This window comes from Lethenteron reissneri, chromosome 65 (assembly GCF_015708825.2).
Source record: "Lethenteron reissneri isolate LAM-NWPU_2019-01 chromosome 65, ASM1570882v1, whole genome shotgun sequence".
Taxonomy (NCBI): Eukaryota; Metazoa; Chordata; class Hyperoartia; order Petromyzontiformes; family Petromyzontidae; genus Lethenteron; species Lethenteron reissneri.
The window spans coordinates 7,219,937-7,247,637 of record NC_083843.1 but is presented as its reverse complement, the minus strand read 5'-3'; the positions used below and the strand labels follow the sequence as shown (position 1 = coordinate 7,247,637).

General features: G+C 50.6%; 1 protein-coding gene and 1 pseudogene across 1 annotated transcript; one reads left to right on the top strand and one right to left on the bottom strand.

The window, feature by feature from the left end:
- Window positions 1-2,567: 2,567 nt before the first annotated feature.
- On the bottom strand, window positions 2,568-6,398 carry LOC133359379 (uncharacterized). The gene has a single exon (XM_061577781.1). It carries the CDS (start codon window positions 6,066-6,068, stop codon window positions 3,789-3,791), a length of 2,280 nt encoding a protein of 759 aa, XP_061433765.1. The 5' UTR covers window positions 6,069-6,398; the 3' UTR covers window positions 2,568-3,788.
- A 985-nt stretch (window positions 6,399-7,383) lies between these two features.
- Window positions 7,384-27,581, top strand: LOC133359381 (ras GTPase-activating protein-binding protein 1-like; annotated as a pseudogene).
- Window positions 27,582-27,701: the final 120 nt, after the last annotated feature.

Sequence of the window (27,701 nt, the reverse complement as noted above, 5' to 3'; positions counted from 1 at the left end):
ATCTCTTAGATACCAGACGGGGAGTGTTCTGCCTCACGGCAGGAGTTTTGCCTCACGGCAGATGGGGGGGGGCGTATGTACACAGGAATTTCCTGTTTTTTATGCTAATTTTGGTCACGTGACCAGGAAGTTGCGATTTAAGATTCCCGCTCAACCACGCGGGCGTCGGCCATTACACACGTAATTCAAGATGGCGGCACACATCGCGTCCCAGTGAAGCCAGCCGCAATTGTCCATTGTGGGACCTTAAGAAGCATTGTCTGTAAGTTCGTTTATGTTGTTATAATATTGGCAATGCTGTTATAATGTTAGAATGACCGTTATAATGATGTAAATGCCTTTATAATGCTGTTAAATTGTTATGATAAATACGAGGCCTAGTTAACAACGAAGACTGCAACTTTCCTTATTGTGAATGTTACTTGTAATTTAATAAGTCGAGTCAAACTTGTACCCAAGTAACTATATTGTGATCCTGAGAGCAAGGATGACAAAATATCTCATCCACAATTTAGTGTTTTGTGTAATACTGTACATTTGGGGTGCAGTGTGATGAATACACGATGTGCCTTTATGTTACAGCAGCTTATGTTCTTGTATAGTTATTCAGTGGTAATGTCGGATCCTGGTCCATCCAGGATCTATTGTTGAGAAACATGTTATCTAAGACAATGTTCTGATGCTGTGGTGTTCATTCATTGTGTTGGTGTTTCCGGGTTATAACAGATGCTGTATCTGTGCTGTTTTCTCACCAGTTTTACCTCGTTAAAATCAATAAATGACGTTTGGAGTCGGATGTTCACCCTGGCTCTGAGGGTTTATTGGACGCGAGGTTATCTACTCAGCTAGCGGTGCAACGCAGCGCACAGCGAGGCCGAGACATGCCTACGTGACTTTACCGAAAGAACCAAAGAGTATGGATCCCTGCAGTCACGAAAACTTCAAATCTAGATTCTAAATTGATATTAATATCCTAAAACAATATTAATATCCTCTAGTGGTCATTAATATCCTATATTCCTATTAATATCCTATATTCCTATGATACTATCCAATATTAATATCCTATTTTATTAATATCCGATAGTAGTAATCATATTATTATTTATTTCTTATGTTAAGAATTAAGAGGAATCGTTAGAATTCGCTCCTTTGAATCCAAATCGAGGAATCGATTCGATATTTCGCGGCAGGAATCTAAAAGTTAGAATCGGTCGATTGATTCCAACATAACGGGAGGAATCGATTTCGATAGATATACGGGAGTTAAAGAGTCCCGAATCGCTACCATTAACTTTATAGTGGAATCGATTTCTCGATTTATATTTGAATAGGTAGGAAGGAATCGCCACAAACTTTAGAGAAATCGATTCCTAGATTACTGCTTATGATTCGGTAGGGGGGAATCGAATTCACCATGGAAGTGGAGAAGGATGGCAAGCTACCATTCTTGGATGTTCTGTTTGAGAGAAGGTCCAATGGCTCTTTGGGACATTCTGTCTACAGGAAGGCCACCCACACAGATTCCTATCTGAAGCCTGATTCCCACCACCATCCGGCACAAAATAATTCCCTCATAAAAACACTATACCATAAGGCCCACTGCATCTCTGACGAACACCACCTGACCAGTGAATTGGAACATGTACACCTGGCCCTTAAGATGAATGGATATTCAGACCGTTCTATCGGCAAAGCTGTTTCTCCCACCATGGAGAAACAACCCCTTGAGACTCCGATCAAAACCATCACGTTGTCATACATAGCAGACGTTACCAAAAAGATTTCCAAAATTCTAAACAAACACAAGATCCAGGTCCGTTTCAGTACAGTACACAAAATCCGTGATCTGATCCCATCCGTAAAGGATGTCATTCCTGACTTACAGTACTCCGGTGTCTACAAACTGAGTTGCATTTGTGGTGATTGTTATATCGGGGAAACGAAACGACATGTATCTGATCACATTCGCGAGCACAAGTCAGATTTAAAACATGGTAGGACGAATTCTTCTGCCGTAGCTGATTATTATTTCAACACATCGGGTTCTCATATTGTTTTCTCCGATACCAAAGTACTCTGCAAGCCGTCTGGATACTACCAAAGATTTGTCCATGAAGCCATCCAGATATACAAACATAGACACAACTTCAACCGAGAGGATGGTTTCAAATTAAGCAATCATTGGAAAGATGTCATCAACCAAGTCAAACTTTAGCTGCCTTATTATTTTACAGCCATATCCATATTTCCAGTCTTTTACTCCCAGCCTGATACACCACCATCACTAGGAAATTTTGATGTACAACAGTATTTCAATAGCGCAAAAAAATTGTCCCCCCCATCCCACTCTCCCCCGCCTCCCCCTTCCCTCCATTCCCCCCCCCCCCCCACCACTTTCGTCATACGTTCACAGTACCCACACTCACCCTCCCCTCACCTGGCATCACAAAGAAAAAAGATGGTTATCTATTGGCTTAACTCATGCTAATCCCCTGCCCAACCGACCGCGACGCCACACGGCCCCCCCCCCACCCCTTGGCTCCTCCCCACCCTAAATAGCTCTCTTCATACGCTACAGTCATTTTGCTGGAGCGGTTACACCTGATGACAGATGCTTGTGTTGCTTCCGAAACGTCGTGATTTAATTTAGTTGTTTTATTTTTTATTTGATTTGATTTTGTTTTCACCTACAGTAGAACCTCTGGTCACGAACGCTTCTGACCACGACCAAATCGGGTTCCGACCAAAAAATTCACAAATTGTTTTAATCTGGTCACGAACACAAACTCAGGTGGCGATCAAACACGGCCATGGCCGATTTCCCCTTCCGCGCCATTTTTTTGTAAGCGCCAAATTTCCTGTTGTTTGTTTACAAACAACAGCGACCCACGTGTGGCCGCTTGCTCAGTCAGTCTCGCTTAGTAATCGGTCTTGGTCAGACGTGCACTCATTCGCTGTGAACTCTGTGCATTATTTTGTGTATTTTTGCATTAATTTTGCAATTAGCCATGGCCTCTAATCAAGTGAAGAGTGGTAATGTTGGTGAGAAGGTTTTAAAGAAAATTGAAATCGAAGTGAAGAAGGAAATTATTATTGAATTGCTCATACGAAAATTCTCTCTCTCAGAATCGACCGACTGATGTAGCAGACAAAACAATCATCTTGTTGAACGATTCTAAACCTTGACGCGGCAATGTTAGTTTTCTCTGTTGTTCAAGGTTTTCTCAGTGTTATTCAATGTTTTTACATTCAGTTTACTATTACACTCTGAATTCTATGGCATAATTAACTATTTTTGTGCTTAAAAATCTTTAAAAAAACTATATTTATATACAGTTCATAGGAGTCTGGAATGGATTAATTATATTTACATATAATCCAATGGGGAAATTAGGTTCGAGTCACGACCAAATCGGGTTGCGACCAAAGTTATGGAACGAATTATGGTCATGACCAGAGGTTCTACTGTACGTGACTTTACCGAAAAAACCAAAGAGTATGGGAATCGCCACCCTGAAATTTTACAGATGAATTGATTCCTCTATGACGTCCAAAGAATGGATGGGAGGGAATGCTGTAGTTACAAATAGTTGTCGTTTTAATTGTGTAAATATATTTAAAGTGTTTTGTTTACCCTTCCTATGGCTTTGTACTCCTATCGGTGTTGTTGTGCAGCTTGTATTGTTGTTGCAACGTTCTGAACCCGTGTGCCTCCAACTGGAAAATCTCTAAACAAAGAGCTTTATAGCGTTTCAGATTTCCTACTCTTGCCACAGTATAAATTATCACTTGCCCTGACAGTCTGTTAACAGACTAGGTTTAGATAATTTCGGCTTGGCTGCCAGACCGACCTCAGCGGCTGGCTCCACCATCCCGTCAATGGCGGAACGCTTTCGTTTCGTCGCACGAGTGGGGCCTCCTTCAGTCATCGGATGGTCATCGATCTGCGAGCTGATCTCGATCGGGACAGCTGGATAGTACGGCAGGTGTTCTGGTGGAATCGAGAAGTACTTCTTTGATAGCGAGGCCAGCTTCTTGTTTGATAAGCTGCTGACAGGAGCCGTCGGCAATCGGATCGACTCGAACGTCCCCTCCTCGATCGTGTTGACATTGGTGCCAAAAAGATCCTGTAGAATGGATCGCCGAACGAGATCGATGTTCTCCGGCATGATCAGCGGGACGCAGGTGACCTCGTTGTCCGGAGTCGAGCTCAGGTGTCTCATGCTGAGCACTCCTTTATCGACCTCAAAGAAGTAGTTGGAAGTGTATCGGGGCGGCATCGACTTGAAGTGCTTCTTCAAAAGACTCTCCCAGCCCGTGTAAAAAGGGCGTTGGGCATCCTGATGATCGATGAACGTCGCCTCGACACTGTTGATCAGGTTGACAGTATCGACGATATCCGACGGCGTGTAGAAGTTCTTGCCCTTCATCGAATTGCGACACCATGTAACAACTCGATCGGCTTGGTTGTGCGAGTGCCCCGGCATGAGGTACAACAGAACGACTTTGTGGTAGAACAAGAGCGACAGCAACGCAAAGAACATGAACACGACTTGAGACTTGTTCTGGCCAACACAGTTGTCCAGAATCACCACCAGGGTCTTGGACATCGCGCCCGGGTTCTTGGCGAGCAGCCGCATGTGGTACCCGAAGCGGAGACTACACAATGCGTCCGCATCCTTTCCTTGGGCGCGCTCGTCGTAGAAAATCACATTGTTGATACCACTCGTGATATCCGCCAGCACGAAATTCTGCAACATCAGGTTTGAATCAAAGTAATCGGCGGACGGCCGCATGTGACCATAGTGTGGCATGGCGAAGCTACCGCCAAATTCCTCAATCTGAATCTGAATCGTCGGCAGGTGACTCGATTCGTGAGCAGAATCGACAACGTCGGGTTCGGCGTCGTCGTAGTGGTCCGGAATGACGGTGACGGGGATGTTCTGATCAGGAGCGTGCTGCTTGATGTACTCCTTGACGAAAGTGGACACCGTCCGGCGCTGGTCGATGGCCGCATCGAGATGCAAATTCTTCTCCTCCAGTAGGCGCTTGCGCTCATCTGCTGGAAGATCCTCGCATGCGAGCCGGACGTCGAGGTGAACGCAGCAGTCGCAAACGTCTTCCGTGGTGCGCGTCAAGCGCAGTTCAGGATAGAACATGTGAACGTATTGAATCCATCGCGAATACGACACGACTCGACACCCCTTGACTGCATCCAACTTGGCCTTGTATCGGCGATAAAGCTCGGACCAGGTGATGTTGGGCTCAACAAAGTACTGTCGAGGCCGACGATGAGAGCAGGGAAAGTCGTCCTCGATCTCCCACGTGTTGGCATTCTCCTTGATGGCGTCGAGATCATCATCAGCAAGGGCGTGATGTGGAACTTTTGGCGGGCGTCGCGTATGCAGCGTTTCGATGCCATTCTCGAGGACTTTCCGCAATCGATGGATCCTGGAACCGCCGACCGGGATGATCGCACGAATCACCCTCTCCGACAGGCCCTGCTGAAGCATCTGCAGGACAATCCTCTCCGACTGTTGCCATTCAGATCCATTCCGGTCGGTCTCCATCAACTGCCAATCGTCCCGAATTTTGCGAACAGCGTCATCACCGAGAATGCTGATGGCGCGGGCCATTGCAGTGTCCTTGCGATTGCAACGTTCACGAACTTGACGATGCGGGACGTTTTGCTGCGATCCACCACTGCCGCCCACCCGAGGACCGCTTTCTCTGCTGGACAGAGTTGACAATTGTGAGGGCAAAAGTGCTGTCGACGTAGCAGATGATGGCGCCGTCGTTGCCGATGATGTCTGGCACGAGGCCGTAGCCGTCGACGCTGGGAACGTACCGCTGGAAAGGCTGACGTACTCAATGATGCGCTCCATCCACCGACTCGCGACGAAATTGCCGCCGAATGTCTTCCGGAAGTCCTCGAGAACGGCCAGCGATTTGCCAAAGGTGGACGCGGGCAGGGATTGCCAATGATCCTGCCCATACCCGAGCATGGAGTGCATTTGCTTGTTCAGCTCTGCTGCCCTTTTGTTCTCGCTGCGTTTGGACGACATGACAACAGAATGATCCGCGCCGGGTGGGTCGCGGCGTTTATGTGCGCGGTGGGATGGGGTCGCCAACAATAAATTAATTACGATTTTGACTTACGTTCATTAGGGATCCCCGCGGGGTACCCGCCATGAGGTTCAAATGTCCACGTGATGATGATGATATCAGCAGCCTCTTGGTTGACCTGCCATCATTGTGGTGATGGCAGGTCGCTTTGTCGGAAACACAGAGCTCCACAGCAGCTCAATGGGGGCCTTACACCTGGCGAAATAATAAAAGTGGTTTATAGTTGACGGCAATGCGCTTCCCTGATCATCGGATTGCTCCTGCTTCTGCAGTCATTCAAAATCGAGATTCTGATTTCGATTCCCGTAAGCTTACGATTCATGTAATCTTAATTCTGAATCGATTCCGCCTGGCAGTTAATAGCGAGAATCGCTCGAAACCCTTTGTATCGATTCGTGCGTGTTCGGAAGAGGATGGAAGGGAAGGGGCAGCGAGATGAAGAATCGATTCTTCGTAATTGATACAGCGGGTATGAGAGTAAATCGTCGAAATAATGAATAGATTCTTAGGAGGAAGAATTGCCGAGGTAATTAAATCGCTTAATATGGAGCGGATTCGTCGTGATTGTGGATCGAATCGATTCTTGGCTCGAGGGTGGTGGGAAAATCCCAGGATAGGGAATCGATTGCAAGGGGTGAAATCACCGAAGTAGCGATTCTATTCTTGTTGCGCGTGTTGGGATGGGGCTGAATTGATATAATAAATAATTTATTCTAACGGTCCGGAATCGTCGAATTAATCGATTCCTCGATTCCCTCCTCCACCCCCCAACTCCTTTCCCCGCCCCTCCCACTTCCTCCCCGCCTCTCCCCTCGCCCCTCCCTCTGCCCCACCCCGCCCCGACCCCCTCCCCCAACTCTGCCTCCGCCCCTCCCCTACCCTCCCCACCCCTCCCCCACCCCAACCCCTCTTCCCCCGCCCCCTCCCCCAACTTCAACCCGTCTCACCCCGCCCCTTTCCCCGCCCTCCCCCCACCCCTCCCCCGCCCCTCCTCCCACCCCCGCCCCGCCCTCACCCACCCCTCCCCCCGCCCCTCTCCCACTTACTTCCCGCCCCTCTCCCCCGCCCTTGCCCACTCCCCCCCGCCCCTCACCCCGCCCCCACCCACCCCCGCCCCGCCCCCACCACCCCCCGCCCCGCCCCCACCCCCGCCCCTCCCCCCACTCGCCCCACCCCCCCTCCCCACCACCCCCCGCCCCGCCCCCACCCTCCCCACCACCCCCCGCCCCACCCCTCCTCCCCACCCCCCTTCCCCCACTCGCCCCGCCCCCCTCCTTCTCTCGCTGTGCTGGCGAACGGAGGCGGCGTTGGAACATCGCGGCCTCATCGAGGTCGGCGCCTTCACCGACAATTTTGTTTGTTATCGCCTTCTCCTTCGTCTCCTTCATCTCCTTTATTCTATTCTTTCCTCCGTTTCAATCAAATTTGTTTCGTTTATAAGTCTTTAAGTTTAAGTCTTAACCATTAAGAATGGTGTTAACCATTCACCATCATCACCACCGCCGCCACCATTACCACCCTTTACTCTTTAACTAAAACTACCATCAGCATCACTGTCACCACCATCACCACCTCTACCATCACCACCACCATTCACCACCCCCATCACCACCATCACCACCTCTACCGTCACCACCCCCATCACCACCACTACCATCACCACCACCCCTTTACTCTTTAACTAAAACTGCTGCCTCAACAGCGAAACTCTCTCCTCCTCATCTCTCTCCCTCCCCTCCTCCTCATCCCTCCCCTCCCCCCCCCTCCTCCTCCCCCCTCCTCCTCTCTCCCCTCACCATCTCTCCTCTCTAAATGTGTAGACGAAGGCGAGCGGAGTTCGGCCTCGTTCAGCCTCGTTCAGCGAGCCCGCTCCGGCCATTGTGGGGCCCCCCCTAGGCCTCGACCCACGTGGTTGGTGGTGGTAGTGGTAGTGATTGGTAGTGGTGATGGTGGTAGTGGTGATAGTGGTAGTGGTGATGGTGGTGGTAGTAGTGGTGATTGGTAGTGGTGATGGTTGTGATAGTGGTGGTGGTAGTGATTGGTAGTGGTGATGGTGATGGTGGTAGTGGTGGTGGTGATTGGTAGTGGTAGTGGTGATTGGTAGTGGTGGTGGTGATGGTGGTAGTGGTGGTGATTGGTGGTGATAGTGGTGGTGATTGGTGGTGGTGGTGATAGTGATTAGTGGTGGTGGTGATAGTGGTAGTGGTGGTGATGGTGGTAGTGGTGATGGTAGTGGTGGTGATTGGTAGTGGTGGTGATGGTGGTAGTGGTGATGGTAGTGGTGGTGATTGGTAGTGGTGGTAGTGTTGGTGATTGGTAGTGGTGGTGATGGTAGTAGTGGTGATTGGTGGTGGTGATGGTCACCACCACTACCATCATCACCACTAACCACTACCATCACCACCACTATCATCACCACTAACCACTACCATCACCACCACTACCAGCACTACCATCACTACCACCACTACCATCACTACCACCACTACCATCATCACCACTAACCACTACCATCACTACCACCACTACCATCACCACCACTACTATCGCCACCACTACCATCATCACCACTAACCACTACCATCACCACCACTACCATCGTCACTACCACCGTCACTACCACCACTACTATCGCAACCATCACCACTACCGTCATCATCACCACTAACCACTATCACCACCACCATCATCCAGTGATAGCGATTATCTTGCACCCAGGTTACTTGGGAGCCTCCTCCCCCCCCCCTAGGTTGACTCAGCCTAAAATGGTGTGGTGGTGTTTAGTTAGCGTCGCTAACTGGGGAGACAAAGGCGGCCGGACGTATTATGTGTGTGTATCTATGTGTATGTGTGCCTTTGCATGTGTTTCTATGCATGCGTGTGTGTGTCTGTGTACTGTATGTGCACGTGTGTACTGTATAACTACTGCATCTCTGTGCTGTGTGTATGTGTACTTCATGTGTGTACTGGATCTATTTGCAAAAAATGTACTGCTTCAGTACTTTTATGAGTACTGCATCTGTACTGCTTCTGTGCACTGCATTTGTGTACTGTATCTGTTTCTGCACTGTATATACTGTATATGCGTGTGTACTTTGTAAACTGCGTGTATTGTATGGACTTGATGTGTACTGTATTGCGTGTACTGTGTGTACTGTATGGATGTGTCCACTGTGTACTTTATATGCGTACTGTGTATACTGGATGTGTGTGCTGGATGTACTATGAGTTTACTTTGTGTGCACTGTGTGTGTACTTTGTGTGTGTACTATGTGTGTACTGTATGGACTGTGTCCATTGTGTACTTTATATGCGTACTGTGTGTGTGCTGGATGTGTGTGCTGTGTGTGTGTGTACTGTGTGTGCTATGTGTACTGTGTATACTGGATGTGTGTACTGTGTGTGTGTACTATGTGTGTACTTTGTGTACTGTGTGTGCTATATCTGTACTATGTGTGTGTCCTGTGTGTGTGTAGACCTCCCTCCCACCGGCCCCATCACCATGGTCATGGAAACCCCTCATCCCCTGCACGTGGGGAGAGAGTTTGTGAGGCAGTATTACACTCTGCTGCACCAGGCTCCTGACTTCCTGCACCGGTGAGTGAGTGGGTGAGTCAGTGGCAGGCGTGTGGGTGAGTCGGTGAATGGGTGAGTGTATGCGTGGGTCAGTAGGTAGGTGGGTGGATGAATGAGAGAGTGTATGGGCGGGTAAGTGAGTGAGTGACTGGGTGAGTGAGTTACTGAGTGAGTAGGTGAGTGGTTGGGTGAGTGAGTGACTGGGTGAGTGAGTAAATAGGTGAGTGAGTGAGTGAAGAGTGGTAGAGTAGCGGTTTGCGCACTGCACTACAAACCTGGCAACCTGAGTTCGATTCCCGCTCACGGCCAACACCGGTGACGATTATCTGAACGGTTTCTGAGCCTCCCCTCGGTCGACTCAGCCTCAAATGAGTACCTGGTGTGGTGTGTAAACATTGCCACTAGGGAGACAAAGGCGGCCGGGCGTGGTGTTTGCCACCCACCCCCTTGTCTGCCACACTGCCGGTAGTCTTCATAGGTGCTCGCTAACAGCACTTACCCCAACAGTCTGTTACAGGCTATACGGAGGATATTAGTTTTTGTGAGTGACTGGGTGAGTCTGTTTAACACGTAGTAGGCTTTCAAGATAAATATTCTCATTCATAATACAGTGTTTGTTGGGTTAGATCGCGTAAATATAAATGTGTCGTGAAACCCGCCATCACCTGACACAGCAAATTCGTCAGGGGTTTGTCACGTAAACAGAACATGCCAATTCGTTACTAATACAGCACTAACCAGTGTGTTGGAGAGCAAATCCACAACATTTACAATCTGAAGTAACGACGTTTGGCGAGTAATTACAACCAGCTTCATCAAAATAGGTGTTTCCCCTTGTTTCTGGCAACAAAACTGAAACCTTTTTACAAGAACCTTGTCTGCATTAACCACAATACTTGTGGTCACAATCAAGCAAAAAACACTGATAAGCTTCATCAGGCGACAGCCAACACACCCGTAAGTACCGTACTAGTCACGAATTGGCCATCTTCGACACTAAACCTTACTAATTGGGCTGTGTCGGGTGGTGGCGGGTTTAACAACACGACGTTTCTTATTCACTCGATCTAACCCTAAAAAACCTGTTTTATGAATTATTTAGATTATTTTGCTGCTATACATTTCCACATGATAGTGATGTCAGCCACGTTTGTTGAGCTGCTATCATTTAGTGATGACCAGGTCCGCTTCTAAAAAAACAAGTTAATTAGCTCAGTGGGCTTTACCTGATGAGATAAAAATGTATTAGTTTAGAAACAAGCATTGAGATTAATTATATTATGTTGATGCTATAAATGTGCACGTGATGATGGTGATATCAGCCATTTTGTTGAGCAGCAATGATTTAGTGACAGCCAGATTTGTCCTCTGATAATGCTGCTTGTAATTACTGGCGAAACGTCGTACTCGGATTGCAAATCATGTGGGTTTACTCTTCAACACACAGGTGTGCTGTACTAGTAACAATTGGCATGTTCTGTTTACGTGACAAACCTTACCGATTGGCTGTGTCGGGTGCTGGCGGGTTTAACGACACTACATTTATATTTACCCGTGTTGTGGGTGGGTCTCTCCGCAGGTTCTATGGCAAGGACTCCACCTTCGTCCACGGGGGAGTCGACGCAAACGGAAAACCTTCAGATCCTGTGGTGGGACAAACGGTGGGTACAGCCTCTATCCATTTCTCTCACTCTGTGTCTCTCCCACTCCGTGTCTCTCAATCCGTGTCTTTTTGCCCGTGTCTCTGTCCGTGTCTCTCTCTCCCCTTGTCTCTTTCTCTCCGTGTCTCTGTTTTTCCGTGTCTCTCTCAATCTGTGTCTCTCTCCATGTGTCTTTCCATGTCTCTATATCCTCTCTCCATCCGTCTCTCTCCGTGTCTCTCTGCCCGTGTCTCTCTGCCCGTGTCTCTCTGCCCGTGTCTCTCTGTCCATGTCTCTCTCTCCCCTTGTCTCTTCCTCTCCGTGTCTCAATCCGTGTCTTTCTCTTCGTGTCTCTGTTTCTCCGTGTCTCTCTCAATCTGTGTCTCTCTCCGTGTCTCTCTCTCCTCTTTCCATCCGTCTCTCTCTCCGTGTCTCTCATCTTATCTCACTCTCCTCCGTGTCTCCCCATGTCTCCACGTCTCTCGCTCCCCCTTTGTGTCTATCTCTTCTCGTGTCTCTCCCCCGTGTCTATATCTCTCTGCCCGTGTATCTCTTCCTGTGTATTTCCTCTTGTCTCTCTCCATGTCTCCCTTCCTGTGTCTCTCTCCCCGTGTCTTTTTCTTTTCCTGTCTCTCTCCCTTTATCTCTCTTCCCGTGTATCTCCCCCCCCCCCCCCCATCTCTCTTTGTGTCTCTAAGGAGATCCACGCTTGGCTCATGTCTCTGTCTCACGCTGTCTCACACTGTCTCTCTCTGTGTCTTCACGTCTCTGTCTCACACTCTCTCTGCATCTCCGCGTCTCTGTGTCTATCTCTAGGAGATCCACGCCAAGATCGTGTCTCTAGCGTTCCGCGACTGCCGCACCAAGATCCGTGCGGTCGACTCGCAGGCGACGATGGGCGGTGCCGTCGTGGTGCAGGTGCTGGGGGAGCTCAGCAACGCCGGCGGCGCCATGCGCAGATTCCTCCAGACCTTCATCCTCGCGCCCGAGGTGAGCGGATCGCTCGCTCACCCTTAGCCCGCCCGCTCGTTCGCTCATTCATTCGCTCGCTCACTGGCTCACTCACCCGCTCATTTGTTCACCCAGTCGCTTGCTCGCCCGCTCGCTCATTCGCCCGCTCGCTCATTCGCTCACTCGCTCATTCATTTACCCGCTCGCTCACCCGCTCACTCGCTAATTCACTCGCTCATTCATTCACCCACTCACTTACTCGCTCACCCGCCCACCATCCCCTCTGTCTCTTGCGTTGAGCAGGGCTCTGTTCAGAACAAGTTCTTTGTTCAGAACGATATCTTCCGCTACCAGGACGAGGTCTTCACGGACAGCGACCACAGTGAAGGTACAGAGACGCACACAGAGAGAGATTCATAGAGAGAGATATAGATATACAGAGAGATGCAGAGATGCAGAGATGCATACAGAGAAAAATAGATTTACAGAGATATATAGACACAGAGAGAGACATATTTTCAGAGAGATGTATAGATGGTGGAGAACAGGTCTGTCGAGAAGACAGAGTGAACAGACCTGTTCTCCACCTGAGGGACAGCTGCTTGCGTTGTGGCCGAAACGTCGTGAGAATTGTTTTTTATTATGTTTTATTTTTATTATTTTATTACTTCCATTCTACGTGACTTTACCGAAAGAACCAAGAAGATGAATCCCTGCAGTCACGAAAGCTTTAAATCGAAAAAACTATTTTTACTTTACCAGGTAAGGCCCCACTGAGCTATTTAGATATTTTTTAGAAGTGCCCTGGCTATCACAAATGATAGCAGCTCACCGAAGTGGCTGCTTTTCATCATCATCATCATCACCACGTGGAGATTTATAACAGCAGCCAAATACTCTCTAAACGCATGATATTTCTAAATGTGGAGAAGAAAAACCGGGGGACCCGGAGAAAAATTCACTCAACCACATAAAAAGAGAGACCCAAACTCGAAATATAATGCAGTAGGCATTGTCAGGGTTGGGATCGAACCCACGACCTCCTGCATACTAGGCGAGGTAGTTAACATATCGTCATACCACAAACTCAAAATATACAGCAGCAGGCATCGGTCAGGGTGGGGCATCGATTCCATGAACTTCTGCACACCAGGCGAGGGAGTTAACATCTTATCATACCGCAAACTCAAAATATACAGTAGCAGGCATCGGTCAGGGTGGGGCATGTGATTTCATGAATCCCTGCACACCAGGCGAGGTAGTTAACATCCCTGAGCCACGGTAGTGACGCCAGTTACCCACAATGCCGTGGTGCGTCTGTCCCCCGTTGCCTCTGCAGACCTGGAGGAAGAAGAGGAGGAGGAGGAAGGGGAGGGAGACTCTGAAGTGGAGAACGGCTCTCCTCTCTACGAGACTCACTCACCCGGGTGAGTGGGTTCACGATGGCTGTGTTGGTGGGGTTCACGATGGCTGTGTGGTGGGGTTTACGATGGCTGTCGGTGTAAGTGGGTTCACGATGGCCGTGTCGGTGGGGTTCACTCTGGCCGTATCGGTGGGGTTCACGATGGCCGTGTCAGTGTGAGTGGGTTCGCAATGGCTGTGTGGTGGGGTTTCAGATGGCTGTCGGTGTAAGTGGGTTCACGATGGCCGTGTTGGTGAGGTTCACGATGGCCGTGTCGGTGTCAGTGGGTTCGCAATGGCTGTGTGGTGGGGTTCACGGTGGCCGTGTCGGAGACACTTGATATCCTAGGTTCAAGCCTTGGGTCTGGGGTCATCTGCGTGTGTGTGCCCGACTCTCGCTCACAGCCACCAATACCAGTGACAATTATCTGAACCTGTGCTGGGCCTCGCCTAGGTCGATTCAGCCTCAAATGAGTACCTGGTGCGGTGTGTAAATGCGGCCGGGCGTGGTGCTGGCTTCATAGGTGCTGCTACTTTCTACTAGCAGCGCTTGCCCCAACAGTCTGTTAAGGCTACACGGAGGGTCTTTGTGTTTATCTTTCTTCTGGTATACAGGAGGTCGTGGGTTCGATCCCGACCCTGATGCCTGCTGATATATATTTGAAGTTCACATCTCTCTCTGTCTGTGGTGGTCACCTGGTGGATTTTTCTCCTCCACATTTATATTCAACATCACACGCCTAGAGTAATTTCGGTGCTATTCATTTTCACTTGATGATAAGCCACTTTTTGAGCTATCATTTGTGGCCAGGTCGCTTCTAGAAAAGATTTGCATAGCTCAGTGGACCTTATTTGGTAAAATAAAACATAGTTTAGTTTTAGTTGAGACTGAGATGACGGGCAGATGCACCAGCTGTGCCCCCTATTGTGCCAACTTGCTGCGTTTTATCTGCCCAGCACTACACCCACTGTTCTGAGCGTGGCTCCTCTGCCCTCCGTTGTTGTTGGAGGGCGACTGCCTCCATCTGCCCAGTAGCGTCCTTCACGAGCCTCCTCCACAGAGGCCGATCTTGACATCGCTGGTACTGGTCAGGTCATCAGCAAGTTCACTCGGCTCCGTTTCCTCCCATACCGCATCAGCTCCATCTCTTCTCCAGGCCGTGTTGTGCAAGTTTAACCTCCTCTATCCCGCCGAACAAAAGCTGTTTAGGCATGCGCTGGCTGTGCATGCGGGCTACATGACCAAGCCAACGCAGCCTCCTTGCCTGCCGGAGGAGCTCACCGATGATGGGACTGTGTCCAGATCTTTCAAGGATTTGCAAGCTGATGATATTGCTGCTGCTAATGCTCAATGATGCTGTTGCTGATGTTCCCTCTCTTTAACAGCAACGCGCCTTCCGATATGACACAACCTATCTCAAACAACACCCAACATCATTATCAGCAACAGCAGCAGCAGCAACAACATCAGCAGCAGCAGCAGCAACTTCATCAGTTGCCAAAAGATGAGATGCGGGGAGACACGGCCGGTAGAGGAGGTGTTGCTGATGAGGTGGTGGAGGCGGAGGTGGAGGAAGAGGAAGAGGTGGAGGAGGAGGTGTCACCAACGACTATTGAGACCCACACTGCATCATCAACATCAGCAGCAGCAGCAACATCATCAGCAGCGGCAGTGGTAGCAGCGGCAGCAGCAGTTGCATCGGCAACAGCAGCAACAGCATCGGCAGCGATAGCAGCTGTGGAACCTGCACCACCAAAGGTGAATGGGTGGGTGGGTGAATTGGTGGGTGGGTGAGTGAGTGGGTGGGTGGTTGAGTAGGTAAGTGAATTGGTGTGTGAGTGGGTGAATTGATGTACGAAGTGAGTGGCTTTGTGGGTGGGTGAGTGGGTGGATGAATTGTTTCCTGAGTGGGTAAGTGCATTGGTGGGTGAGTGGGTGAATTGATGTGCGTGAGTGAATTTGTTTGTGAGTGGGTGGGTGGCTGAGTGGGTGAATTGGTTGGTGGGTAGGTGAATTGGTAGGTGGGTGAGTGAGTGGGTGGGTGAGTAGGTAAGTGAATTGGTGGGTGAGTGGGTGGGTGAATTGGTTCCTGAGTGGGTAAGTGAATTGGTGGGTGAGTGGGTGAATTGATGTGCGAGAGTGAATTTGTTGGTGAGTGGGTGGGCGGCTGAGTGGGTGAATTGGTGGGTGAGTGGGTAGGTGAATTTGTGAGTGGGTGGGCGGGTGAGTGGGTGAACTGGTGCATGAGTGAGTGAGTGAATTTATAGATGAGTGGGTAGGTGAATTGGTGGGTGAGTGGGTGGGCGGGTGAGAGGATTCATTTGCGAGCGTGCGGGTGATCGACAGTGTTAGTAGTAGTAGCAGCAGCAGTAGTAATAGCAGCAGCTTTAGAACAGTGACTAGGAGACAACTGACCATGTAACCGCATCGTTGTTCATGCCCCCCCCCGTGCCCCCCCCACCCACCAAACAGCCATTTTCGTGGGCATCCGTGACCAGCAAAAACCTCTCCCAGGGAGGGGGGCAACCCGCCCAGACAGCCAACACCTTCGTACATCACAAGGTGGTGCCAACACAGGTGATGGTGGTGGTGGTGGTGACGTGGGTCTATGTGTGGGTGTCTGCGAGTGTGTGAATGAGTGGCATTTGGACGCGTGCGAGGAGCTGGTAACCCCCCTTCAACCTAAGTACCACTAAACCACGTGGAAAAACATCGAACAAAGCTTGTGCCCTAGGCCCCGGGGGCGTCTATGATGTCTCCTAGCCAAACCCCATTTGGCGGAGCTAGGAGACTGCATCCTTAACTCTCACATTAACATCTCTCACATTGACATAGCCACCTCAGGGCACCCGCTGTGGATGCCTCTCAAGGGTCTTACATTAACGTGCTAATTTTTACCTGGCAGCCCTTTGATTGGTGGGTCGCTGGCCACCACTTACATTAACATTGGCTTTTTTGGATTTAAAGCTTTCGTGACTGCAGGGATTCATCTTGGTTCTTTCGGTAAAGTCACGTAGAAGGGAAATAATAAAATAATAAAAATTAAACATAATAAAATACAATTCTCACGACGTTTCGGCCACAACGCAAGCAGCCGTCCTCAGGTGAAGAACAGGTCTGTCGGAAAGACAGCGTCTGAATGAACACCACCAAGCTTGGCAGCGTATATTTAAGCTGGGTTAGAGGACTTTGAGACCCCCCCACCTCCTACTCATTCCACAATTAGTGACTAATCCCATATCTGCATTTACGGAGCATTTTTGTGTCTTGCGGGAGGGGAAATCCCTCAGCCTGGAAAACATCATGGGGCAAAGTGAGGACGATCCTGCTGAGGCTGCGGTGCCTCAAATATTGGAAGTAGTCACCCCCTGTGAGTAGCTGGCTGAGGTACCATCTGTTGAAGTACTGAAGGCGATCCAGAGTTTGTGGCCGGGAAAGCCACCGGGCAGAGATGATCTCCCAAGTGAAATGCTGAAGGAGGGTGGCGTTTATGAGACATCATAATACCAGCCTGAACCACTGGACAGGTTCTGCAGGATTGGAAAGATGCCCTGGTGGTCCCCCTCTTTAAGAAGGGGGACTGCACAGACTGTAACAACTACAGGGGCATCTCGCTTCTCAGTGTGCCGGGAAAGGTCCTGGCAAGGATTATTCAACATTGCCTTGCTAGGCACGCTGAGGGGAGGCTTGTGGAGCCCCAATGTAGTTTCAGGCCAGGGCGGTCCTGCACAGATACCATATTTTCTGTCCGTCTGCTACAGCAGAGGTGTAGGGAATTCCAACAGGACCTACATCTCTGCTTTATTGATCTGATCAAGGCCTATGCTACCATCAAAAGGCCTGGGCTCTTGGTTGATCTTTGTGCTTTTAGAGTCCCTGACTCTGTTCACAATCATTCATGACCTTCATGATGATGAGCAGACTCAGGTAAAACTACGTGGTCAGGAGTCAGAGGCATTCCCTGTTCAGCTCGTGGTGCGACACCTTTTTTGCCCATGTAGTTTGTGACTCCTTCGATGGCTGTACCGGAAGAATCTCCATCTGGCTCAGGTACAATGGAAGGCTGATCGATGCCCGAGTGCGGTCAAGGGATGGCTCCCTATTGGTCAACCATGTTATGTATGCTGATGATCTGGTGATTGCTGCTCACTCAGAGGGGGAGTTAGAGGCGCTGCTGCTGAACCTGGAGTGTGCCACTAAGAGGTGGGGGCCTTACCATCAGCCCCCCCAAATCTAAGCACCTGCCTGAGTATTAAGTGCCATCAGACACTCCACCCCCACAACTCCCAATTGGTGATGGGGCAGGGTGCTTATGACCACCTCCGGTTTGACAGCAGAGGTCTCACTCCGAATCAGTCTAGCGGCATTATCTTTTCATAGGCTGCGTAACGCTGTGTAGAAGCTACCTGGTCTGTTGCTCCACACGAAGCTTTGGGTTTTCTCAGCCACGGTCATTCTTTCCCTTTTCTATGCTTGAAAAACGTGGACCCCACCCCTAATGGAACATCTGTGCCACTTAGAAACATTTAGGCTCGCCTACCTACGATCCATTCTGGGTTTAACCTGCAGACTGCATTGCGTAAGGAGCTCACAAATCCTTGAAAGATCTGGACAAAGTCCCATCGGTGAGCTCCGGCAGGCAAGGCTGTGTTGGCTGGGTCATTTAGCCCACATGCTCAGTGCATGCCTAAACAGCTTTTGTTTAGGCGGATAGAGGGGGCTAAACAGGCGTGGCACGGGATTGAAAAGAGATGGAGTGATGTGGTACAAGAGGATGTGGAGCTGAGTGCACTTGCTGATGACTCGTACCAGTGGTGTCAAGATCGGCCTCAGTGGAGGAGGCTCGTGAAGGACGCTACTGGGCAGTTGGAGGCAGTCGCCCTTCAGCAACAACAGAGGGCAGAAGAGTGACGCTCACAACAACAGAGCGGAGTACCGGGCAGCTAAAGCACAGCAAGTTGGCACAGTCGGGGGCACAGGTGGTGCATCTGCCAGTCATCTCAATAAACCAATGGCACCTGGGGTCTATCCCATGACCTGCCAGCGGGCGTTCAACACATTACTTGGCCTTAAAGTACACTTAGCCTTTCACAAGTGGCACGGCACCGTCACTTCGTTGCGAATGGCGGTTGTTGTTGTAGCGGTTAGCGCTACCCTGCGCTACAAACCCGAAGACGCGAGTTTTTATTCCCGCTCATGGCCCACACCAGGGACGATTATCGGAACCGGTCCTGGGCCTCCCCTAGGTCTACTCAGCCTCAAATGAGTACCTGGTGGTGCGGTGTGTAGTAAACATCGCCACTGGGGGAGACAAAGGCAGCCGGGCGTGGTGCTGGCCACTCACCCCCTCGTGTGCCACAGAGCCGGTAGCCTTCATAGGTGCTCGCTCACAGCACTTGCCCCAAAAGTCTGTGACAGGCTACACGGTGGATCTTTGTATTTGTCTGTTTGAGTCTGTGCGAGAACCATAGACTTGGGCTGAGACTCGCAGACTCGATGGTGATTTGCGTGCATTGTCTGTGTGTCTATTTCTCTGTGTGTTTCGTGAGTACAGGCCAATGTGGAGCCCAAACCCGAGCCCCCTCGTGGCCCCCGAGGGGAGGGGCGGCCTGGGGGTCCCCCCCTCCAATCACGGCCCCCACCCCGGCAGGGTAAGTGGGGTGGATGGGTGGGTGTGTGAGTGAATGGGTGGGTGGGTGGTTGGGTGGGTGATTGGGTGCTTGGGTGGGTTGGTGGTTAGGTGGGTTGGTGTGTCTTGACACAGACACCTATGTCGGAATGATTGGAAGGCATGGGCCAGGCCAGCTTAATTACAACGGTGGGATGCTGCTAGACTTCTGTGCAGTCCATGGGCATATAACTACCAACGCGCTATTCCAGCATCGGCGCATCCACACGACATCATGGATGCATGCCGGGTCCAAGCACGAACATCTGCTGGACTATATAGTGATGGAACAGCGGATTCATACCCACATGGGTATAGAGCTTATCTGCCCACTGACCATCGGCTTGTCATCTGCAAGATGCGCCTGCCATAGATTTGACTTGCCGATGACCGGTACCAGCGGTGTCAAGATCGGCCCTCTATAGAGGAGGAGGCTTGTGAAGGACGTGACTGGGCAGTGCCAGGGCTAGGTGCATCTCGAGGCTGGTGGACAGTTGGGAGACAGTGTCGCCCTCCAGCAACAGCGGAGGAGCGATGCTCGCAACGACAAGCGGAGCGTTGGGCGGCTAAAAAGCAGAAAGTTGTCACAGCTGAGGGCACGGGCACCACAGTGGCTTTATGGATGTTAACTACCTCGCCTGGTACATGGGAGCACGTGGGTTTTCATCCCAACCCTGACGCCTGCTCTATAATTCGAGTTTGCGTCTTTCCGTGGTGGTCTCGTGGACTTTTCTCGGGGTCCTGCGGTTTTTTCCTCTACAGTTAGAATCAACGCTGCCGTACATTTCGACGTGATGATGATAAGCCGCTTCGTTGAGCCGCCATTTGTGATTGCCACGTCGCTTCTGAGCGATACAGCTCAGTGGGCCTTACCTAGTCAAAGACATAATTGTTTTAGTTTAAATTGCTCATATGTCGTCAATCTATAAATCCATGGCATCTGCAGGGTCTCTCCCATGACCACCTCCTCCTGCACCTAGCCTGGCACAGCAGCCAGCCTATTCCACTTGCAGGGTCTGTCCCGTGACTTCCTCCTGCACCTAGCCTGGCACAGCAGTCAACCCATGGCACCTGCAGGGTCTGTCCTGTGACCTGCACCTAGCCTGGCACAGCAGTCAACCTATTCCACCTGCAGGGTCCATCCCGTGACCTCCTTCTGCACCTAGCCTGGCACAGCAGCCAACCTATTCTACCTGCAGAGTCTGTCCCATGGCTTCTTTCTGCACCTAGCCTGGCACAGCAGCCAACCTTTTCCACCTGCAGGGTCTGTCCCGTGACCTACCGGTGGCTATTCTGTCCTACCAATTCAAACTTTTTTATTTATTTTACCAGGTGTAAAGCCCCACTGAACTGGTGTATAGCTCTTTTTTAGAAGCGACCGGGCCATCACAAATAATAGCTCAACGAACTGGCTATCATCATCATCATCGTACTGTGGAAATTTATAGCAGCAGCCAAATACTCTCTCTCGACGCGCGGTAGCGTTGATTCTTAATGTGGAGGGGAAAAAAAACGGAGGACCCTGGCCAAAAATCCACGCAGTGACCACCATCGGGACAGACGCAGACTCCAAATACACAGCAGCAGGCATCGTCAGGGTCGGGATTGAACCCATGACCTCCTGCATACCAGGCGAGGTAGTTAACATCTCCTAGCCACCGTGATAGAGAGAGAGAGAGACGCAAACTCCAAATATAAAGGAGCAGGCATCGTCAGGGTCGGGATCGAACCCACGACCTGCTGCATACCAGGCGAGGTAGTTAACATCTCCTAGCCACCATGATAGAGAGAGAAACGCAAACTCCAAATATAAAGAAGCAGGCATCGTCAGGGTCGGGATCGAACCCACGACCTGCTGCATACCAGGCGAGGTAGTTAACATCTAGTCACCGTGCCCTCGGTGTTTAGATAGCTAAACGCTGTCCCAACGGTATACGTGAATATGGTGACCTTCTGAAACTTCATTGTGTTCCTTGAAACGATTCGCGTACATCTTAAAAAGTTAAATTCCGATTCGGCAAATGAAAACTTAAAAAAAAATTGTTGGTAAAAAAAAGTGTAAAATGGCACTCAGGCTCCCTCTGTGTCTCTCCCTGTCTCTCTCTCCCTGTGTATGTCTCCCTGTGTCTCTCCCTGTCTCTCTCCCTGTGTCTCTTTCTGTCTCTTCCCCTGTGTCTCTCCCTGTGTCTGTCTCCCTGTGTCTCTTTCTGTCTCTTCCCCTGTGTCTCTCCCTGTGTCTGTCTCCCTGTCTCTTTCTGTCTCTTACCCTGTGTCTCTCCCTGTCTCTCCGTTGTCTGTCTGTCCGTGTCTCTCTCTCCTTGCCTCTTTTTCCATGTCCCTCTTTCTCCGTCTCTGTGTCTCTTTCCGTGTCTCTCTGTTTCTCTCGCCGTGTCTCTCTCTCTGTCCGTGTGTCTCTCTCTCTGTGTCTGTCTGTGTGTGTCTCTGTCCGTGTTTCTCTGTCTCCGTGTCTTTCTCTGTCCGCGTGTCTCTGTGTCTCTCTGTCCGCGTGTCTCTCTCTGTGTCTATCTCTCTCTCCGTTTGTCTCTCTGTCCGTGTGTCTCTCTGCTGGCAGTGAGAGGCGGTGATACGGATCCATCCGTGGATGGGGAAGCGCGACGTTTCCCTCGCTACGCAGACTCGCAGCAGCTGTTTGTGGGCAACCTCCCCTACAGCATGGAGGAGACTTCCCTTCGAGACTTCTTCTCCTGTGAGACCACTCACAGAGACACGGACACACTCACTCAGACTCACATAGATACAGAGACTCACTCAGACTCGCATAGATACAGAGACTCACTCAGACTCGCGTAGATACAGATATTCACTCAGACTCACATAGATACAGAGATTCACTCAGACTCGCGTAGATACAGATATTCACTCAGACTCAGGTAGATACAGACTCGCTCAGACTCACGTAGATACAGAGACTCACTCAGACTCACGTAGATACAAACTCACTCAGACTAACGTAGATACAAACTCACTCAGACTCACGTAGATACAGAGACTCACTCAGACTCACGTAGATACAGAGATTCACTCAGACTCACATAGATTAAGAGACTCACTCAGAGACTCACTCAGAGACTTACTCAGAGACTCACTCGTTCAAATAGAGATTCGCTCACGTACTTCACACGGGGAGAGAGTCACTCACGTATGTGTCTCTCTCTGTTTCTCTTTCTATCGGTATTTCTCTCTCTCTGCCGTGTGTCCCTGTAGCTTACGGTAATGTCTATTGAGGCAATTCTATCTCTCGCTGTATCTCTCTGTAGATATGTATTAGTATGTTTAACACATAGGCTTTCACGACCAATATTAATCATAATAAAGTTTTTTGGTTAGATCGCGTTATTTAAAAACTGTAAATGTTGTGGATTCACTCTTCAACACTCCGGTGGGCTAAAGCAGTGAACTATTTTGTCTTTTGTCAACGTGACACTTTTTTGCTGATTGGCCGTGTCGGGTGGTGGAGGGTTACGACACATTTATAAATAACGCGATCTAACCCAAGAACGTTTATTATGAATGTATTAGAATGTCTCTCCCTCTCTGTATAGACATTTATCTCTTTCAATTGATATACATCTGTCTATAGATATTTGTCTCTAGATATTAATATATCTTTGTCCCGATATTTATCTCTGTATTTCCATGTTTCTCGATAGATATCTATCTCTGCCTCTATACACACTTATCTCTATAGATATTTATCTCTGGATATGCATTTTCTCTCTGTACAGATAATCTTCTCTCTCTGTATAGATATCAATCTCTCTGTATAGACATTGATCGCTCTCTCTCTTTCAGCGTATGGGACGGTGCTGAGCGTGCGCATCAACACCCAGGGCGCCTCAGCAGTGACGGGGAGGAAGCTGCCCAACTACGGCTTCGTGATCTTCAGTGACGCAGACTCCGTGCAGAAGATCCTCGCGGCCAAGGTGGGATAAGGGGAGAGGGGTGGGAGAGGGAGAGAGAGGGGGGAGAGAGGGGGAGGGGGAGGGAGGAAGGGGGAGAGGGAGGGGAGGTGGAGAGGGGTGGAGAGGGGGAGAGGGGTGGGAAAGGGGGAGGGAGGGGGAGGGAGGGGGAGAGAGTGGGAGAGGGGTGGGAGAGGGGTGGGAAAGGGGGAGGGAGGGGGGAGAGAGGTGGCAGAGGGGTGGGAGAGGGGTGGGAGAGGGGGGAGAGAGCGGGAGGGGAGGGGGGAGAGAGGGGTGGGAGAGGGGTGGGGAGAGAGGTGGGAGAGAGGTGGGAGAGGGGTGGGAGAGGGGGGAGAGAGCGGGAGAGAGGGGTGGGAGAAAGGGGTGGGAGAAAGGGGTGGGGGAGAGAGGGGGTGGGGGAGAGAGGTGGGGGAGAGGGGGGGAGAGGTGGGGGAGAGGTGGGGGAGAGGTGGGGGAGAGGTGGGGGGGAGAGGTGGGGGAGAGGTGGGGGAGAGGTGGGGGAGAGGTGGGGGAGAGGGTGGGGGAGAGGTGGGGGAGAGGTGGGGGAGAGGTGGGGGAGAGGTGGGGGAGAGGTGGGGGGAGAGAAAGACAGAAAGCGAGTTTTAAACCATTTTTATTGCTGCCAACAACAAAAGCACTGGAGCCGATTGCGATACAAAGTCACATCGAGTCCAGCGTCCACGTGTGCACGTCGCAAATGCTACCTGCGGGCACGCGGCACCACACGTGCCGCGCGTACCACAAACGGTGCGTCGACACGCGCGACGAATGAACCCGTTAAAAGTCAAATCAAGAACGCCATTGGCGCTCGTCAGAGGTGCTCGACCGCCCCCACCCCCCACCGTTCAAAGAACCACTGCGTGCGTCCCCGGCGTTGCGAGTGGTACGGGGTGGTCCAGCCAGAGCCGTGCCTTGAGCCAGGGCCCCCCCTTCCCCCCTCAGCATCGCCCCCCCCCCACCGCCAGAGCGGTTGTCGGTTGTCGCCTCGCGGCGTCTTTTTTTCCACCTGGTCTCGTAAACCCACGCGCCATCTTTGCTTGGGCACAGACGAAGTTTGCAAGATCGTGGCGATTATTAGCCGGGTGTAAGGCAACCGCCACATCCCGTGTATGAAACTGCTTTTGTAAAAAGGCACCTCCAGTCTCCTGAAAATGGACCCCAAAAGCCGGAACATTGCGGGTTGAGCCGCGGGACACCCCAAATACTGACGGGGCCAGATCCTCCCTGGCTCAGCAGAACGCGCACACAACAGTCCGGTGCTCCTGGGGGGATTCGGCTGAGCCACACGGCCGAGGGCACCGTCCGGTGAGCCGTCCTCTGCTGGAGGTGACCGCGGCATTTGGCTACGAGAGGCTTGTACATCTGCTGCCACTGGGTGGCGAGAGAGGGGGGAGAGAGGAAGAGAGAGAGGTTGAGAGAGATGGAGAGAGAGTGAGATGAGAGAGGGAAGGGGAGAGAGGGAGGAAGCTGCCCAACTACGGCTTCGTGATCTCCTAGCAGCCATGGTGGGTGGATGGGTGGGTGTGAGGAGTCGGGGTCCGGATCAAACCCACGACCTTCTGCATACCAAGCGAGGGTGTTAACCGGTGGTGGTGTTGGTGGAGGTCATGGTGGAGATAATGATGGTGGTGATGGTGCTGATAATGGTGGTGATTATGATAGTGGTGATGGTGATAGTGGTGGTGTGATGATGTTGGTGGTGTGTTGATGGTGATGATGATGGTGTAGTGGTGTTGATGATGGCGGTGGTGGTGATCGTAGTGATGATGATGATGGTGATGGTAGTGGTAGTGATGGTCATGATGGTGGTGATGGTGGTGATGGTGGTGGTCTGGGCCGTATTATCCAACTGGCCACAGGGCTTACGAAAAACATTTTGGCTATGTCATTTTTGGTTGTTTGATAAAAAAAGTCAACCTTATGTAGTGTTTAGTAGTGTAGTGTATAGTGTAGTGTATATCAGTGTAGTGTTGTAGTGTATAGTGTAGTGTATATCAGAGGTGGGACAAAGTCATTGTTATGCAAGTCCAAGTCGAGTCTGAAGTCACCAAATTCATGACTCGAGTCTGACTCGAGTCCAAGTCACATGACTCGAGTCCACACCTCAGAGGTGGGACAAAGTCATTGTTATGCAAGTCCAAGTCGAGTCTGAAGTCATCAAATTCATGACACGAGTCTGACTCGAGTCCAAGTCACATGACTCGAGTCCACACCTCTGGTGTATATTAGTGTGTGTTGTGTAGTGTGTACGTACGCATGTTACACTTCTTTCCAGCACTGATCGTTACCCGTGGTGCATCATGGTTGCACTTTGGGCTCCATTACAGTGCCAGATCAAACTCGTCCTCTAACGAAGGGCTAGACTCATCAGTAGTCTGGTTCTTTCCAACGTGATGAACAATGGCACACTCATCAGTAGACTTAAAGACTTATCAGTAAACTTATCAGACTCATCAGTAGACTTATGAGTAGAATTATCAGTAGACTTATCAGTAGATGTATCCAAATATTTATCAGACTTATCAGTAGACTTATCAGACAAGTCAGTCGACTTATCAGTAGACTTACCAGTAGACGTATCAATATACTTAGACTCATCAGTAGAGTTATCAGTAGACATCATATTTTTCAGTAGATATCAGACTGAGTGAAGAAACAAACGCTGTCTCCCCGACAGACCTGGTCTTCACCTGAGGACGGCTGCTTGCGTTGTGGCCGAAACTTCGTGAGAATTGTATTTTATTATGTTTAATTTTTATTATTTTATTATTTCCTCTACGTGACTTTACCGAAAGAACCAAGAAGATGAATGCATATTAATTACAATGAGGTATCCATTGCCAGCTGGGTTATTAAAACAGGATGATTGTATTTGTGTGTGTGTCTCCTGCAGCCCATCCTGTACCAGGGCGAAACACCGCCCTCAACGTGGAGGAAAAGAAGCGGCGCGGATCCGGGAGGGTGGAGGTGCAGGAGGAGGGTGGGGGCCGTGGAGGAGGGGGGAGGGGCTATGGAGGATCCCGGCCCTCGACGGCACCCAGGGTTGGTGGGGGGGGCTGTCAACCCCCCACCCGGCTGAGTGAAGAAACAAACCATGGAGAGGGTGGGTGAGAGGGTTGGGTGGGTAAGTTGACTCGCTAACCCACCCACTCAATCACTCACCCACTCACCCACCCACTCATTTACTCATCCACCCACTCACTCACCGACTCACTAACTCACCCACTCAATCACTCACCCACCCACTCATTTACTCATCCACCCACTCACTCACCCACTCAATCACTCACCCACCCACTCAATCACTCACCCACCCACCCACTTGTTCACTCACTCACACACGCACTTGCTCACCAACCCACCAACTCACCCATTGAACTCGCCCACCAACTCACCCACTCATGCGCACACTCAACAAAGACAAAGATCCCCCCCCTCCCCTCTGTACAGCACTTGCCCCCACAGTCTGTTAAGGCTATACTGGGTGTGGGGGGAACTTTGTCTTTGGTGAGAGAGAGAGAGGGAGGGGGTAGAGAGGAGGGGGGGTGTTACTCTGTGGCCCTGACAAAGACAAAGATCCCCCACGTAGCCTTAAACAGACTGTAGGGGCAGGGGCTGTTAGTAGCGAGTGGCAGCAGCGCCTATGAAAGCTACCGGCACTGTTGGCACACGAGATGGTGGGTGGCCAGCACCACGCCCACCCGTACTCATTTGAGGCCGAGTCGACCTAGGGGAGGCCCAGGACCTGTTCAGACATTCGTCTCGCCGCTGGCGTGTTGGTGGACGTGAGCAGGAATCGAACTCGGGTCGTTGCCGTCAGCGCAGCCACTAACCGCTGGCCCTGAGCACACAGGGTTTTCAGCAACAACCACCAGTTAGCATCATCGTCATCCATGGTGAATGCCGATCGGATGCGGGAAAAACAATCTGGGAGTTGAAATTCCAATTTAATCGAGAGAGATGATGATTTTTATTATATTGCGGTAAAGACATTTATATTTTGGCGGAGGTTCCCTGTATGCGCACGAAACGTTTGAACGGAGAAATTTCAATGTAAACCCTTTCCCGTACCAATAATGTTCGTACAGATCAGCGCGGTTGGCTTCGTGCGGTGCGAAAGAAGTTCAACATCCATACACAGAGGCCCACAGACCCATAGAAACCCACATAGGTCCACAGATTAGCACGGTTGGCTACATGCGGTGCTAAAGAAGTTCAACATCCATACACAGAAACCCACAGACCCATAGAGATCCACGTAGATCCACAGATTAGCACAGGGTTACGTACGTTGCGAACAAAGTTCAACACACGGCTGACGTTAAAAAATCCCTGTGACCTGCTTCACAAGAGGAATCGGCCATCATGCCCGGCCAGAGTCGGGGCCGTCCAAA

Excerpts from the sequence above, each read along its gene's own strand:
- LOC133359379 (XM_061577781.1), bottom strand. The coding sequence starts at position 6,068 with ATGTCGTCCAAACGCAGCGAGAACAAAAGGGCAGCAGAGCTGAACAAG.